We start from the raw sequence: 17,679 nt of genomic DNA, 5'->3' as shown, positions 1-17,679 counted from the left end.
CCAGTAGTTTCTGAGATCAGCGCGTGCAAACAAACAAACGACCTCTTCAGTTTCATATAAATTTGTTATTTGCCCCGGGTAACTTCATCTGCTCTGAAAAGAAAAGCTGTTCCTACAAATTTTTACTAGCCCCTATTGGTCATAGTATAAGCCTAAAGCTTTCCTCGATAAATGGTTTAGCAAATGCAAAAATATAATTAAAATCCTTAGTTCTTCATATTTAGAAACAGCTAAATAATATTTGTATAGACATATATCATAAAGATAAAATATTGGTTTAATAAATGAGAAATTCTTTGAAAGTATACAAAAAATTCGATCACGGGGCGGGATTCGAACACGCGTTTCTTGCCTAACCGTAGCAACGCCTAGCCTCTCTAATTTATTTATTAATTTTCATAATTCTTCGGCACATAATAGTCCATATCGTGCCTTTTCAAGCCATTAAGTGCGCTTGAAGCAAATGGACGAATGTCTAAAAATATTGCGCTCAATTTAGCGTTACTGAAAATAGCGACACTTTTGCCAGTCACCAAAATAACTTTGTCGCACAAAATTTCATGTATTGTGAAACTCGAATTTGTACATAGGTACCTAATTATTGCCTATGTTTGATGTTATATAAAACGTAATACTATATACTACATTAAATATATTTAATGGATTTTTAATCAGCACGTAATGATAAATCGTGATGTTGCAAAATATCTACATATTTCTCCGAAATGTTTACGTAAATATACGTTGAAAATTTTGAGCTATGCAATATGCAATCGTATGTAAAATTTATATTAGCTTTGCAAGTTATGAGATTAAATTTTAAATCGTATTGTGAATGCTCTTCAGTAGACTCTTATATATTATTGGCAATGCTGATCAGTCATCATTTGAGTTATTATAAAATTATAAACAATCGGCGGAATAAGTCAATAAATTAAGGCAATTTGTATATTGACTTATTTTTTTTGTATGAAAACTGTTGAGATATCTTAACATTCGAAATTACAGGATTATGGTCAAATACAAACTCAAATATAACATCACATTGTGTTTGTCGATAAAGCTATTAAATACTTCAATGGATTATTTAAAAGTTTTCAGTTAAAAATTAAAAGTCCTACAAATAAAATTCATTTTGCGTCTGCAATTACGAACGTGTCTTATATATTATGAATACTAAGGGAGCTGTGATAAATGTTAGGTATGTTATTAATCTAGTCTACGTGAATTGAAAGATATTTTTATATAAATTATAAATTTATTGAAAAATGTAACTTGCTTGACAATTAAAAATGAACGAATTTTATTTATTGCTCTTGTGTGTAAAAACGGAAAATATGTGACAATTTAATTAATATGGGCAATTACAAGCGATAGAAAATCCATTTATATTTTTAAAAATAATTGTTGGAGCATACAGATTATATATTTCTATACGAAGCATTCGAGTTTTAAAAATGTTTTGAATATTCAGTTATAAAGGAGGATGTATCATGGATTTATGCATATTGATTTATAGAATTGTCAATACATTTACCTACTCGGCTGTGTATTATTGTGATGATAACTTTGAAAGTGATGAATGTGACAAACGAAATATATTTATTTCAATCTCAATTGGAGTTTGATTTTCCAGTTTTATTTTCATCCTCAAAAAGCTTTCCAAACCCAGTGAAGATTGAATAAACTGAAAATATGCAGTCGCATATGTTTATTTCATTTTTGTACCGTTTTGCATATGCAATAAAAATTACAAGAAATTCTGCTAGGAATCTAGTTTCGGCTTTTTTTAACAATCTATTCGATATTTTTTACCACCTCTCACTTGGTGTGAAATTATGCAAAATTCATTATTTTATGATTAGAAGTATAAATAAAAGAGGTTTATTTATTTAAGAATAAAAATATCAGATGTTTAAGTTAACAATCTATCAATTTAAATTGATTATGAAAAGCGATGACGTACGGAACTAACATTTATGGAAAGTAGGCGTCTTTGATTAGAACGAGTATATACTTGTATTATGTATTGACGGTAAAATAAAGCCAACTTTAATATATGTGATATGTATAAAAACAGTTAACAGCGTAAGTAAGAAATCTCGTTAAAATCAAACCAAAAGTCCAAAATATTATTATTACAATGATAATCGTTTGGCTTTGCCCTTGTTTCTTTTATTATACCTATGCACTTAGTGAAGTCGCAGCTTTCTAATGGTAAATGAATTTTTACAATCAGACTAGTGGTTTTTACGTGAAAACGTTACAAACATACAAAAACACAAAAGTTTCCTCTCTACAATATTACTGTACATATGCATCATTTATTTTTAAGTTAATTATTCAACGAATAAAAAGTTATTTACCAGAAATTTTTAACTGTTAATTTAAAATATAAAAAGATTGATATAACCCATCTGACCGCTGACATTCGCGCAATAATTGGATGTCATCTTGATTTTATTCCTACATCTACATCCTCGTCCGGGTCACTTCATTTTATATCTCGAAACGGAAACTTGCAATTTTAATATAAAATTCTACATAAAATGCTAGTTATGACATAAAATAAACTACTACTTAATATATTACATGAACTTTTATTTTGAAAAAGATTGGTCTTGATCCTTTGTGGCAAAGATGTTATCAGCTTAGAATAAATTTTGCAGTTTATTAGAAGACGGTTTTTCATAAAGTACATTCCCGTGCTTGATAGGATTATATAAGGATGCATCTATTGAGAATGTCGTTAATGAAGGCTTCGTGGCGATCGTTACGCAACTTGCCTCTCGCGTGCACGATCGGGATGACACAGATCGGCACATGTCACGAAATATTGCAAATGCTTTATATGAGCTATTGGTAGCACTCCAGAAATAATTGTGGGGAAGATCTATCGTTAATATTATACACGTGTAAGATACATTTGCTATAATGATATAAATATGTATTCATTGAAAAAAATTATGGACTTTGTAGTTGGTATACGTAATATTCTTAGCGTTGTTAGTTCGACGCTATGTAACTTTTATTAAGTAATAATCTTCTAAAATGTTTCTCTTTTTAATTTTATATGGTAGTCTGGAAGAAATCGCTACCTAGCGATAAGACCGCCATTTGTGCATATTATCTCTTTTGTTTGTGTTTTATCTATGTTTTTCTGTAAATTTTTGTGTGCAATAAAGTATTATTTATCTATCTATCAAGGTAGTTTATAAATAAGTATATATAAACTTTGTAAATAGTTAACCATATCGTCATTAACTAGTTTACGTATACTTAAAAACAAGGAAATCTCTATAATTGACATTGCACATTTAGATCACTTCATTGCAATCTGCAGACATAATAAATTACTCGACTTACACTAATTGAATTGTTCTGAATGCCGCAATAATTTATACAAGAGCTTCTATCGGCCGATGCACGAAATTAAATATAGGGACACGAAACGCGTGAGACGCTCTTGCATTACTACTGATATCACGCTCCTCGTAACAATTGTACCTATATAAAGTCCTAACTAATCCAGTTCAATACATTCTGGATCCGAGTTTCATAAAGCATACATAGCCCTTTGTGAGAGCAAAGGGTGGATAACAATTCTATAACGCTTTAAACTTTTCTCACAATGATTTTAGTAAGTATATTTAATTAAAATTTGATATTCGCATATTTTTTAAATTTATTTTTAAGCTGAGAAAAATAGACAAAAAAAAAAAAAATTAAATAATAGTAAGCAGTGCCTTAGTTTAAGCAGTACTATAATTATAATTGTTGATAGTTACTATGAAGGAAGTTTTATTCAAAATATGCATTTAATATAAATAAATGTATGCTATGTTAAAAGGGCTATGTATCTAAGTGAATCTTTTAAATAAGGGATAAATAATTATCTCCTATATCTTAAGAAATGATTACTAATGATGCAATTTTTTCAGTGGATAATCTGCTTAACAGCATTGGTGTGGACTACAACGAAATGTGAGCCACCTGTGAACAGCTACCTACCTCCCTCTGGCTCGGGTTCCGGACCATCCTCTCAATATGGAGCGCCAGGCTTTGGACAAAGAGGGCGAGGCCAGTCGGGCGGGCCTCAATCTCAGAGATTCCAAAATCAACCTTCCGATAGCTATAACGCACCTGGCTCAGGACAATCCTTGTCTTCTGAATATGGCCCGCCCGGCCGGGGTTCTGGCTTTTCAGGAGGTTCCGGCCGCGGTTTCGGTCAAGGAAACTCTCCCAGCTCTCAATATGGAACTCCCAACGGCCCTTCTGGTTTCGGCGGTGGCCAATCATCTTTCGGTTCTGGTGGTCGTCCGCAGACGTCTTACGGAACACCAAATCAACAAGGTGGTGGTAGTCCCTTCGGTGGTCGTAACGCCCAAAGGCCTGATAGTACATACGGAACACCCTCGAGCGGTTTTCAGTCACCTGGTGATTTTGGCTCTGACGGTTTGTCTGGATCTGGCTCGTCTCGCCCGGGTGGTAGAGGACGTCAACCTCAACGAGGCTCACCTTCGTCATCCTATGGAACCCCTGATTTCGGTAATGATTTAGATGGTAAAAGTCAAAATTATCGTGGATCAGGGGTAGATGGTTCTAATGTAAGTATATTTTCTTATGATGAACTCGAAATCTTATGAATTATATCAAAGTAATTTGTCCCAAAACTAATTACAACCTCTCCAACCTGCCAACTCAATAATTGCTCGTAATCTTGAAACTAATATCAGATCTGTATAACTAAAGTCTTGTTTGAGAAATGCTGAATGATGTTTTTTAATGCTAGATTTTCCTTTCAGGAACCAGCCAAATATCAGTTCAGTTACGAGGTAGATGATGCTGAAACGGGTACAAAGTTTGGTCACTCGGAGCAAAGGGATGGTGATGTAGCGATAGGGGAATATAATGTGGTTCTGCCTGACGGTAGGAAACAAATCGTTGAGTATGAGGCTGATCAAGATGGATATAAGCCTCAGATACGATACGAGGGTTTGTTTGCGCATTCTATATACATTTTTATTAATTTTTACACATACCGTTTAGAAACGTATTATCTTCGTTAAAAAGTATTTGGGTACGCTTAGGAATAGTAAATATATTATATTAGAACGACTATGCAAAATACAGTAATGTGAAAGGACTATAAACTGGGTTTTTAATTTTTTTGGGTGATAAATGGAAACATAATTAAAGTTCTATTATGTTTGATAATTTAATATAATTTCGTTAGCAATAAATAAAATGTACTTGTCAGAATTTTCGCATGAAAAAATACTTATTTTAAATTTCATTATCATACAATTTTAAATTTCAAGGTAATAGCTACTGGAAACAAATTTTAATAAATGCGAAATTTTAATAATATTATCGCTTTATATGAAAACCTGTTTTCATCTGCCTACCTACATACTATACAACAAAGTCTGTGTGTCTGTATGCTTAGAATTAGATCTTTAAAATTACACAACAGATTTTTATATGGTGTTTTAATAGATAGAATGATTTAAGAGGGAGGTTTTTTTATGTATATATATATATATATATATATCAGGTATTATTGCCGTGCGTAGCCGGGGCGGATCACTAGTAATGTACAATTCCCAATTTTTTTTTTATATTTTACCAATTTCCCCCAGGCGATGCTTCTGGCGCCGGTTCTGGATCTGGTTTCGGTAAATATATATAATTTCCTTTTATATGTGATGAAATTAATTATACTGCTTTAACAAAAAGCAAAACCACCTTCAAATTGTCACAACTAGACCAAATTTCATTGATACAACATGGGTGGCACCTGCTTTCAAATAATAAATGAAAAAAATCGGTCCACACAAATACCTAAAAGTAATGAACTATCATTTAAAAAAAAATTTATCGTATTGACAACCTCTATCTGTTTTTTAAAGTCGGTTGACAAAGTATATGCACTTGATCAATCGTAGTAAATATCCGTAACATGTTTACCGATTTTATTTCGTTAATTTTTAAGTTTGTGGTCACAGCATTAAATTGAATGATTAGTAGGCCGTGCACACACAATTGTGGTTTTATAAATATATTATCTAAGTAATTCAGACATCTAGCTGATGCACTTCAGACTAGATATTTTTTTACTATTTATTTTGTAACGTGTGCAAAATAATTGCTATTATATAATAACATGTTGAACAGGAAGATTGTTAAATGCAACGGCCAACGATCATATCAAAACCTTATTTATTTCTTATAGGAGGCGGTCGTGGTGGCGGCCAAGGTTACCCAAGAGGAGGTGCTAATGCTGGTGCTAATGCCTTCGCTGGTAGCGAAGCGGGATACCCACAATCAGGTTCTGCGGGAGGCTATCCACGAGGTTCAGGATCTCAAGGAAGACCTGGATTTGGAGGTGGACCCGGGCAAGATGGGCAGAGCGGTTACCCCGGCCGAGGTTTTCCAGGACAAAGTGGTGGCTTTGGGACTGGTGGCGGTGACGAAGGTTACCCCAGTGGTGGACCTAATGGTCCTAGAGGATCCGGATACTGAATAATACAATTACGACTGTAGCTAAACAAATACTCACCATTTTATGCTTTGTTAATAAACAATGAAACGAAACAATCTCTTTTATTAAAGCGTTTATTCAAAACTACATTTTATAAAAAATGTGATAAAGCTCATTTGGAATTGCTTATGTAGGTTGGTATTATATTAGCAAACACTACAAATTGTGCAGTTGGGATACTTAAATTAAAGTTATTTTCATGTATTTCAATAATTATTTTTACGTAAAATATCACATCGATAGAAATATATCACTCAAATGCGTATATTTTATTTTGAAAATAAAAATTTCGTTACTAACGCATTGTAAAAGTAAATGCATTTAATGCAATCGTGTTGTAAAAAAATCACAGGAGATTTCGTGAAACTCCATTAATATGAATGCTACAATATAGGACATAAATATTTAAAATTACTTTTTTATGAAATAGCTTTTAGTAATAATATAATTACAATCGATGAATACGACGCACGAAAAGTCGCAGCAGAATCTGAAACAATGTAAAACTTTATATAGTGTTTCTTTATATATAAATATATGTAATCGAGTATTCCCCTTATTGTAACTTAACTTCAACTATTTTACAAAAAATTATAATAAGCAATTTAATTTGATTAAAAATTATCATAATCAATTACAAATGACGAACGCTTTTGCAATTTAATCTAAATCCATTATAAACTATCATGCGTATCATTCAATTTTATAGTCGATGAAATTTCAATATCACAACCACCTTTTAGCGGGTGGTTGTGATATTGTGATATATTAAGAAATGTAACCCTTTATTATTGAATCATTACGAAATTGTTTAACCAATTTTATTAAGCTTATAAACGATCAAAGAACGTATTTTATACAATCAATATCAACAACCACTTAACAAATTACAAACGTAACAATTCAAATTACTTCGATCATTCTGCGATTCAGCTATAGGTATCGGATCCCGCTCCTCTCTCTGTGTGTGTTGGCCAAACATCTTGTTGACTTCCTCATTTATCACTTCCTCCGGTATTGGATCTAAGATACTGTCCTCCGCTCGCATAATGTGATGCACTATTTCGTCTTGATATAATGGCGCTATCGAAGATTGGCACTGGAAGAATATATCTAAATTGAAATAGAAACTACGGTAATATTGTATAATTTGAATATTAAGTGATTCTGCGATTTTCGTTTTTGTGCATTCTGAAATCTTTTTGGATATCAATGGAAACATGTACCTTAATCTGTAGCAGACCGTTTTTAAAATGCTCCTCTTTCAAAATAAATCTCAATTGCAGTATAGTTTCTCTGGCATCAGGCCGCTCGTCAGATATTCTGTACCACGGTCCGGTGATATGTCGTCTAGGAGCGGCTTCATTGTTGATCAGCCATTTAAGTTGAGTCTGTGGCCGAGATCTTGATGATGTGCAGTTTACTGCTAGAATATCGCTCACTTTGTATTCTTCTTGTAGGCCTATCACTCGAGGACGGTCATAGGGTAACACTGAAAGTATTTTATACAGTATCATAATGTAAGAAACTTCAAAATTTATTATTTTGCCGACGAGCACAATTTAACACAACATATCTTTACTCTATAACACAATTTAACACAACATATCTATACTATATAAGTTTATTGGAATTTAAATTTGAACAATAATAATTTTCAGCTTCTAATTTACCAAATTCATTCGAAATTCAGGAAAATTCGCACAAAGGTTTACCTTTACAAATGAGCATATATGTAATGTAATCAACTCAGGAATCGATTTTAAATTTATCACCGATACGAAGGCATAAATTCAGGTTTGGATTACGCAATTATTGGTTCGAATAAATTATTTGACTTCAGCTTAGTCGGTGCCAAATTTGAAACATCAGGATTATTGAAGTTGTCGTAATCACAGATTATAATTTAGGTATTTGTATATGAATAAATATATAATTACATGCAGCTATCCACAGTAATGAAATACGAGGATTATCTTTTGAATGACAAGTTTTAAATGTGCTTACGGTGTACCCTTATTTTTTTCTCATCAAAAACAGTGACGAAGTAGGGTCCCTCGCCGGAGACTTCACAGCGGTATAGCCCCGCAGACTCGGGAGTCAAATTTACTAACTTTACGACGTTACTTGATGAATCTTTTTCCTGTAATAAAACTTTTAATGTTATTTAGATTAGGAGGGACAGGACCCTCAATTTGTAGGTAACTGTTTAAAGCGACAGATTTTGATTATGGATTTGTTCTTCACTTAAATTCATATCCTGTTAGTAATCTAGCAAAATAATTTATCTTTTACGATTTTTATTTAAAAATGCTTGACATTATAGGCATTGAATTATGTTACATATAAGGAAAATCCCATTTTTAAAAGCATTTGCATTGCATGCATAATATCTTCGTATAAGTGGGGCTTAGGATAGACGTCAACGTGCACCTAACATTAAAATAGATGGGCCACGCTATAAATAAAAATATTATAGCACGGTTAACGGTGTATTTGAAGCTGAATATTTTATCACGCTAAGAGTAGATTTCATCAACAAATCCACGATTCTAGCAACATATTATAAATCGATGTGAAAACAAACAAAGTAGTTGAACATGTAAAATAATGTTTCGTTCACGAAATATTTAATAAAACAATTGATAAGGTCACACTAGAGCTTTCCTTGACCTTTAAGTATTGACATAACACCCGGTGTCGGTCCGACATATAGGTCCGAATATGTATCTATATTAATAGTATGATATAGAGGAAAGATAATCAACAGGAAAGTATTTTTTATTTGTACTAGTGATGTGAAGTGTTAAGCTTCCTAATATATTATCATCGTTTCTTCACCAGCAGCCTTCAAAGCTATTACTAGAAAGCTACTACTATCCAGTTTAAGCGGAGCTGGGACGTAAGTTAATTAGTAGTAGACTAGAATAAATAGTGTCGCCAATATTTCACTTAATATTTGGCATATTCACATTAAGATTAGTGGGCCAGACGCAGTCAGACCTTATTGATTCATTCTGTCGAAAATAGGTTACTGTCAACTGACAGTCGATACTCGATTGTCAATAAGGAAATTTCCTTCCAAACATTTTAAACACTCATCGCTATTATCAGTATCTAAACTACAGAAATAGAAGAAAAACGCTCTTCATTTTAATGTTTAAACCGAAGACACTTAACAAGTAGCGTTGCCTAAATATTGTTTTATGGTATCAAGTGTTTAACGGTTAGAGAGGTCCTCATCTATGAGAACTGGGGCGCACAAGTTTTCCCAATAATGTGGAGACGGTGTAACGGTGGTAAACTCCACTTTTAACAATTAATACCTACTGTGATGGTAATGAAAGTTGTCAAACAGTGATTATTCTGGAGAAAAATCTCTATATTTGTCATACGTTTATAAATTTTCTTTTTCACAGTTAATTCACTTTCATATACAAAACCATATGTTCATAATAGTGTAGAGATAGAATAAAGACTTAAATGTAGAAACCAACACATTCAAATATCTATTATTATTATATTTTTATGTCATCGTCGGTGGGTCGCTTGATCGCGAGCTGGCCCAATTCGTGCAGAAGCGTAAGCGTGTATTATACTTACATAAACCGTTACTCCATTCAGTGGAAAATAGCTGAAAGGTATATTATTGCTTGGAACGTATCGAAAAAACTCCCGGTTATCTTTATACCACTTTATAGAGTACAGCATGTCGCCCTCGAGGTCATAGTGGCACTGCAGCAGGACAGAACCGTCTTCCACGGCATGACTTGGTACTGTGAGCTCGGTCACTCGAATGCCAAATGCTTAAATAAAATAAATCAAAATCTGTGTTTATATACAAAAAAGTAAGCACTAAGCGCTCATGGGGAGTGTCGATTGGAGTAAAAATTTACTACTTAGTAATTATTAAATAATAATAACATGTATCTATCATATCGTAATAGGTGATGCGAACTCATAAGATTTTAATTTTTAAAGTTTTCAATACAAAAATGTAATCCTTTCGATTTTTACTTAGTACATATGACTTACTATAAAATCACTAATTAGGCCGTTCATCAGACATATCATATGTGTCAGTAATCCTTCAATTATTTCAGTAAAATATTGTCACTCGTAGCATCTTCTTGTAATATAAACACCCTAATAAATCCTCTATCCCAATAGCCACACTTAAAGAACAGCGTTGAAATCACCCTTTATTTATTGACGATGCTAACTAGAAACACTAAATGACATCATCCGTCTTTCTAACCAACTATAGAAATATTCTAGAGAACGCGCGTTTTAGAAAAAGCTTCTGTTCTATATTGACAATTGATTCACGGCGCACACCATACCTATGTATCCATTACGAATCCCAAATATATGTAATTAAGAAAACAATATTTGACTTCAATAAGTTTTAAGAAACATAAGTTATATAAGTGAAACGTGCGCTTAACGCTAGACATAAGGTAAATATTGCGAGCCAAGATAAAGTTTCGACTTTAGGTGAAGGCATCGTCATTTTGCCGGCAGTCAACGGCAATAAGAACTTCAGCTAAGTTTGAAAACTGTTGCAGTGACATTGCCTGCACTGACTTTGAATTTAAAATGTAATTTTCTCCTACTTTTTTTTACTTTGAACACACTTCTTCCTTTATCCTTAACTTGAATGAGTAATAATTTATTGAAAGTTATGGAGAGCGAAAGTTTTTGTTATAAATAATTTATAAAATTACTAGTTTCCGCCCGCGGATCTGCGCAAAGATATTCCCATTGAAATGAGATATATTTTCATGGTATTAAAGAGTATATCATATCAATCTCTAGTTTCATAACTATCTTAAAACATAAAAATCATATACTAAACTCGCTCTCTATGATGTGAAAGACAGATGAACAAACAAACAAACACACTTTTCATTTAAGTTAGTAAGGATTACAAGATATATGTTTATGAAAGTGAACCAATTTTAGCAACAAGTTGCTGAAGTGAGTATATGCTATGACTTTGATGATATATTTATATGCGAATAAGACCAAAGAATGAAAATAAAAAATTATTGTGCTTTATGAAAGCTCGAAATCATTTGATTAAAACATTTTAATTAGAGTGAACAAACTAACTATGAACTAAGCTACTACGCTGCTATATGCATACAAATTCGTCATGTGTATGTTATGTATAATTATATTCTAAAAGATGCTAATAAGATTAAAATTAAAGAAGACCAACATAATTGCTATTATTACCTTGCTTCGCAAACAATAATAGTATTATTGTATAAACATTTATTTCTCCCATCATCACTGTTTATCATACACGATATCAAATAAGAACTATCCTCATCACTTCACATATCACTTTTTATCAGCAGTTTTAATACTAAAACTTAAAAATATGAAGCCAATTGTTTATAAAACAAATTGGCTATCACTCTGTTATTGCTTTAATATTGTTAAAACTTCGGTTTGCAACGGTACAGAATAAATAGGCCAGCGAAATTCCGGCGACGCTTCTAAATTTAAAACCTGAGTGGCCAACGCATGCGCAGATCTGTCGTTGTTAAATTTCCACGTGTGTTGCGTGCGTAATTTATGCACCTTTATTTTAAATTATTATAAATATCCAACCCTTGTAAAGGGGATTTTGAAGGGTGATTTATAAGCTCTCGAAAAAATAAACTCATCCATAATAATTTTCTGAGATTTTTAATGACTGATTCATCATCATAGTAGGTTTAAAAAATGATGGATATTTGCTTACTTTTTTGTGAAGTTTTTTATGTCATTGTGAACAATGGCGCCAGTTAGTAGCATTTGCAGACGTTACGCCTCAACGTATGGATTGCCGACTTAAAATATGTATATAGGTATTCATTAAATTAAAATAGAAATCAATCAAAGTTAAAGATAAATATTATTTTTCACTTAAACTAATAAAAAACTACTTTAGTTAATGGTTTAAAGTATATGTTTTTTATTATATAAATCCCATCGATTTAAAGTATTTCACTTAACTCAATAAATTGATTTTACCACTAAATGATCTCGTTCGATGGATAATAAGATACCAAGGTTTTAGGAGAATTACTTTGCGCTTTTATGATAGACTATCATTCCTCTCTTCTTCACATATAATATAGCTTAATAGGTGGAAGAATTTTAGAAATAAGCCCTGTAGTTTCTCAAAATAGTGCATTTTAACAAACAAACTAACTCTTAAACATTATATTTTATGTATAAAGGAGCTATGTAAGACTGCTGCTCACGTATTGCTATCGGCATTTGTAATTAAGAGGAGTCAAACAGTAAAGGAATGAAAAAGGTCATGAAATTCCTTTGAAATTCCCTTTTCATATTGTTCGTAGAATCCCAGGGCTAAATCGTTCGCGTGTAGAGCCTAGGTGGAGTCATTGAACAGTGTGACGAAGTTAATACTATAATTGCCCGTCTCAATGACTCATTTGAAATATATTTCATAGAACACGACTTTAATTGATATTAACATTTTTATTTTATGATTTCATTGAATTTTCCAGCGTTCTAGTCATACTTCAACTTTAGTGGACGTTGCACTCAAGTTTTCAGCGAATTTTAATATTAATTGTGATATTAATTATATGAATGTTTTCTTGTTAAAATATATTAAATAATGTGATGCAACATATATACGTTCTTATATATAAACTCAGTCCTGATTTTCGACTGTGTTATGTATTGAAGTCAATAATATTAATTTATGATAATAATAGCGGAGCGAAAAATCGTTTATGTTTTGTATGCGTGGAGATGGCGTAGGTAGACTAAATGGATTCTCTAGTGTATTTATTATTCCTCGTCTTATTTCTTGGAGTAATTTATCTAATTACATATACATAACCCTAGAGGTAGGATTCTAATCATATTGCTTGTTCAATAAGCAAGTCACGTATGGACAGCATGTGAGATGTCGCTGGCGAAGTCGGTACACAAGTTATTTGCACGATTTGAGAGATTGATCCGTTCATTGGAATCTCAACCAAAACTGTCACATGTTTTATACAAACTATGACGTAATAAGTGCGGTTTATATAGCTATGCCGTATGGTTTCACCCGCGAGAGGAAACAAGAATATCCATAGACAATGAACTATTTTCAATTGAGACAATTATTACGAAAGATAGAATTATAGACACTTATTATATATATCATTTATTTTAATTATTTAAGTTTTAATGAAAAAAACAAATAATCTTGTCAATAATGATCAATATCGAAATGTGTTTAAGTGTATGGAACAATTAGAAAGCAGATTTATCAAATCAATAAACACGTATTATTTTAAGGAGAGAAGTGTTTGATAACAAAAGACTAACAGGTGAATGCATTGATTTGTAGTCTTTGAAAGAGTTTAAATATTGAAAGGCACTAAGGAAATGTCGGTGGGCAACAAGTTTCTTTTGAGTCGACTTGCTCCGTGTACGATGGGCTAACTATTCGCTTCAACGAAATACGATAGTTAACAAAAGTTCGCAATTTTCGATTCCACGCGTCAGCGGGCGGAAATTGAAAAACAACAATGAATAACCGATGTTTTCCAAACTCACATGAAACAGGAGCCGGGGAAATCGTACGGATGCCGCTGTAACATACCTTCTCATGAAATAATATTGTTTTCTGACAGGAATTGATTCTTCGAAACGTACTTTGATCACTGGCTATCATCGAGGTCAGGTAGTAGTGCAGCACTCTTGTGAATGGAATTTTCAACTCTTCACGGCTTCGTTGGATTTATTTTTGTAAGTGTGTAATAAATTAGTCTAGGTTCATCATGAAATTATACATATTGAAGCGATTTGGAAATGTATCTTTTATAATACTTGGCCTATAAGGTTAATGACACTTGAGAGCCGAATTTATGTAGTGCTTTAAAAACTTTGTAAACTCAAAAGTAATAAATAAACAAAATGAACAATTTCTGCACGTTGATCTAGCAGATTATGACTAATAAGGATTAAACTCTACACATTCTCATTCTTATTTACTTTGTATACGTATCAATGCGAACGGCAACTATAGCCGGTAGATACGGCTGTTGCTAATTAATTTTCAATCAAAATGGATATAAAAAATTCCTGAAAACATACCAAAATAGTATTTTTAATTCACGTAACTCAAGCACTAGGTATACGTTTTCTACGGGAGAAACCAAACTTAAAATAAACTTCAGTAAACTAACAAAACACTTGAGAAATTTTGGAAGAATAGGATAAATTTGATCACGAGGCGGGACTCAAACCCGCGTTTTTTGCCAAACCGTAGGTAGCAACGCCTAGCCTCTAGGCCACCCGTGATCATTTATAAAGCATTTTAGTGCTATGAAACTAAAAATTAAATTTAACAAAACACGTTTGTCATCCCGCTACGGATTTTAATTATGAGATTAATCCAAGTATATAATTATTTCATGCATGTTAAAATATAGATACATTTATTTAATGTATGGTGATAATTTCAATTGTATGTGGACGATTAAACGTAAATACCTAATTTATACCTATTAACGTACGTTTCTTTCAACTTTACAATGTTTTAAAAAGTAACTCAATATATACAGATAAATTACTAAATGAAATCGTAAACATGCTACCTACTAAAGGTAAAAGTGATCCAACAAATAAACTCATAGGAGAAGAGAATACGGTAATGTTTCGAGTTTTGACAAGTTAGAAACAATGTAGGATGTGATTATCAGTAAATAAAGCTATTTGAGAACATTTCATATTCTCTTCGGGGCGCGTTAATTAAACAGGGTCGAAGGGACGGTCGAACTTATGTGGTCTGTTGTTTGCCGACCCTCGCCCCACATTACATTCAATCAAAGACCAAACATATGCTATCGGCAGCAACAATTACGTTCCGAAATTAAAATTGTTTATTTAGCGAAGAAAAACATGGAGTAAATAACACTATTTACACGGCGTGACCGGCAAGAAAAGAAATAAATCCTAATGAAGCGACCTTACTTGTACTAGGAATGAATGATTAAACGGAGCTCCTTGGTTTGTTTTTGCTCGAGTGTAGTAGATAGTGTGTGGTTGCCGCACTGAGGGAAAATTACGCCGCCCGCGGGATCTCGCACCAGTAAATCATCATTAGAAGCGCCACGCTTGCGGGACACGCCTCGTCTTTATAAAAGATTCAACTTAATACAAACGAGACGAACGAATAATAGGAAAATTACATTGCGAGTCCGCTCGAAAAAAATCTGAAAAGACGTAAATCACATAAATATAATGCTGCGTAATCCAGAGGTGAGTGAGAATTTATAACGGTGAAATATTTCTTAAGAATAATAGGAACAATGAACATTTTTACCATATTTATTTTTTAAACTACACATCACATTAAACAAATGTCGACATATAAAGTTTTCGAGAAATTTAAATCTTTCGTTCGGTACACACTAGTCTTATTAATTCCGTTAGATAACAAAAGTTATGTGTGGAGTAATCAGGTCCCCTACGGGGTGTTATAAGGTTTTACATTCATTGAGAGCCCACCCAGGTGTCAATGGGAGATTACGGAATTATTTGCCGGAGACAGTCTCGCGTAGTTTCATAAATGTCTGCTCTTCGTCAAATTAAGTATTGTGTTATCTGAGTCTGTTAATATCTTGTATATTACACAAGATTAATTAAAAACAGAATGGTAATTAATCTTTGCCTGTACAATATCTATAGGCGCTGAATATATTGGAGTCTGAAATGTTTGGAATTATAATGTATTTTTTGAAACAAATCTTAGTCAATATCAAAATCATGAAATTGCTCTCATTTATTTTGACTACATTATTCTTTTGTTCTTGTTTTGAAGAAAATGAAGAAAATGTATATAATTTTGAATACGTAGCTTATTGGTAGATATAATAAGAAATATTTATATTAAAATAAAAATAACTTTTACAATTAAGATGCATATATTTTAACTTTAATGTGTAAAACTATTATTATATGAATAGTATAACTATATTAAACCTAACTTTTATACTTATTTTTCGTCAATTTTTATTCATCTTCAAATCAGGGCGTCATGTCGTTAGTCTTCGTTGGATATATACCAAGAGCGAAGCCGGGGCGACCACTATCTATTACTACCTATCATACAAAATTTTATAACAACAAATATGAAAAAAAGTTTGATAAATATTCACGATGAATAAGTCGGACTGTAGTTTATTTTCCATTTTCGGGTTATGTAATATTCTATAATATTCATTCATTACTCAAATACGGGAGCCGAATGCGGGGTTGCTTAATATTATATGTTTTCATAATCTAGTTATAAATATATCTCGCATTGTGTGAATTGGAAGTGTTTCAACACCTGCGGTTATGACGGACAAATCTGGGACAATAATTAATTACCCGTTGTAATAAAACGGGCGAGATTCAGCCCAATATTTAGATTAAACGGTGTTAATGTTGTCTGAGATTTATGTATAGTTTTTGTTTTGCGTGTAAGTTTAAATAAAGATGGGGGATTATGATTTATAATGCGACGTAAGTTGAGCTTTTTTGTAATTTAGTGGAATTTCAATATGTGAAAATACACTGTAATTCTTTTATTCATATCAGGGCAGTTCTTTATTATTAATTTATTAAATTTATAGTAGATACAGCGAAAAATATCATCACCTTATCAGACCAAAGACTAAAATAGAAAATTAGCTTAATGTAATGGCGCCATAATAAATAATAATATCTACAATAAATAACCGTTCCCTTATATCAGCCATTAAAAATCACCCTCGTTCTTATTATAATTTCATAAATCTCATTTCTTTGAAATACGTTTAATACGAGACGATATTCAATTATCCGCAAATGATTTAGAAAATTATTTGGTTTACAGCACATTAGGCTAATGTACGCGGGGATTGTGAAGATAATAAAAGAAATCAAATTATTTATAAATTGAATTTCTATTCAGTACACAGTTTTCAATATTCCTAGCATTGTTTATTTTTTTTCGTTGTTTACAGTTACAACAAAGCTGTGCACGTCTGCCTTAATTGGGAAGTAAATTTTCATTAATATTTTCTTTTAATTTGGAATATGTAGGTCGTACTTGTAAACTAAAATAATTTGTTGCTTTATCCTAT

The 17,679-nt window shown here is 32.3% G+C and overlaps 2 protein-coding genes across 2 annotated transcripts; one reads left to right on the top strand and one right to left on the bottom strand.

Annotated features, from left to right (window-relative positions):
- The first annotated feature begins 3,544 nt into the window (after nt 1–3,544).
- LOC119834419 (pro-resilin-like) lies at nt 3,545–6,593 on the top strand. Its single transcript, XM_038358776.1, has 5 exons — nt 3,545–3,640; nt 3,942–4,607; nt 4,806–4,995; nt 5,643–5,678; nt 6,236–6,593. The coding sequence occupies exons 1-5, from the start codon at nt 3,632–3,634 to the stop codon at nt 6,523–6,525; spliced, it is 1,191 nt and encodes a 396-aa protein (XP_038214704.1). The 5' UTR covers nt 3,545–3,631; the 3' UTR covers nt 6,526–6,593.
- A 262-nt stretch (nt 6,594–6,855) lies between these two features.
- Nucleotides 6,856–12,046, bottom strand: LOC119834304. The gene is made up of 6 exons (XM_038358644.1): nt 11,786–12,046; nt 10,094–10,350; nt 8,552–8,687; nt 7,771–8,036; nt 7,457–7,643; nt 6,856–7,034 (listed from the first exon to the last, which is right to left on the bottom strand). The coding sequence occupies exons 1-6, from the start codon at nt 11,838–11,840 to the stop codon at nt 6,964–6,966; spliced, it is 972 nt and encodes a 323-aa protein (XP_038214572.1). The 5' UTR covers nt 11,841–12,046; the 3' UTR covers nt 6,856–6,963.
- Between the last annotated feature and the right edge of the window lie 5,633 nt (nt 12,047–17,679).

This window comes from Zerene cesonia, chromosome 19 (assembly GCF_012273895.1).
Source record: "Zerene cesonia ecotype Mississippi chromosome 19, Zerene_cesonia_1.1, whole genome shotgun sequence".
Classification (NCBI taxonomy): domain Eukaryota; kingdom Metazoa; phylum Arthropoda; class Insecta; order Lepidoptera; family Pieridae; genus Zerene; species Zerene cesonia.
The sequence above is the reverse complement of the archived record's forward strand: the minus strand, read 5'-3'. Positions and strand labels throughout refer to the sequence as shown.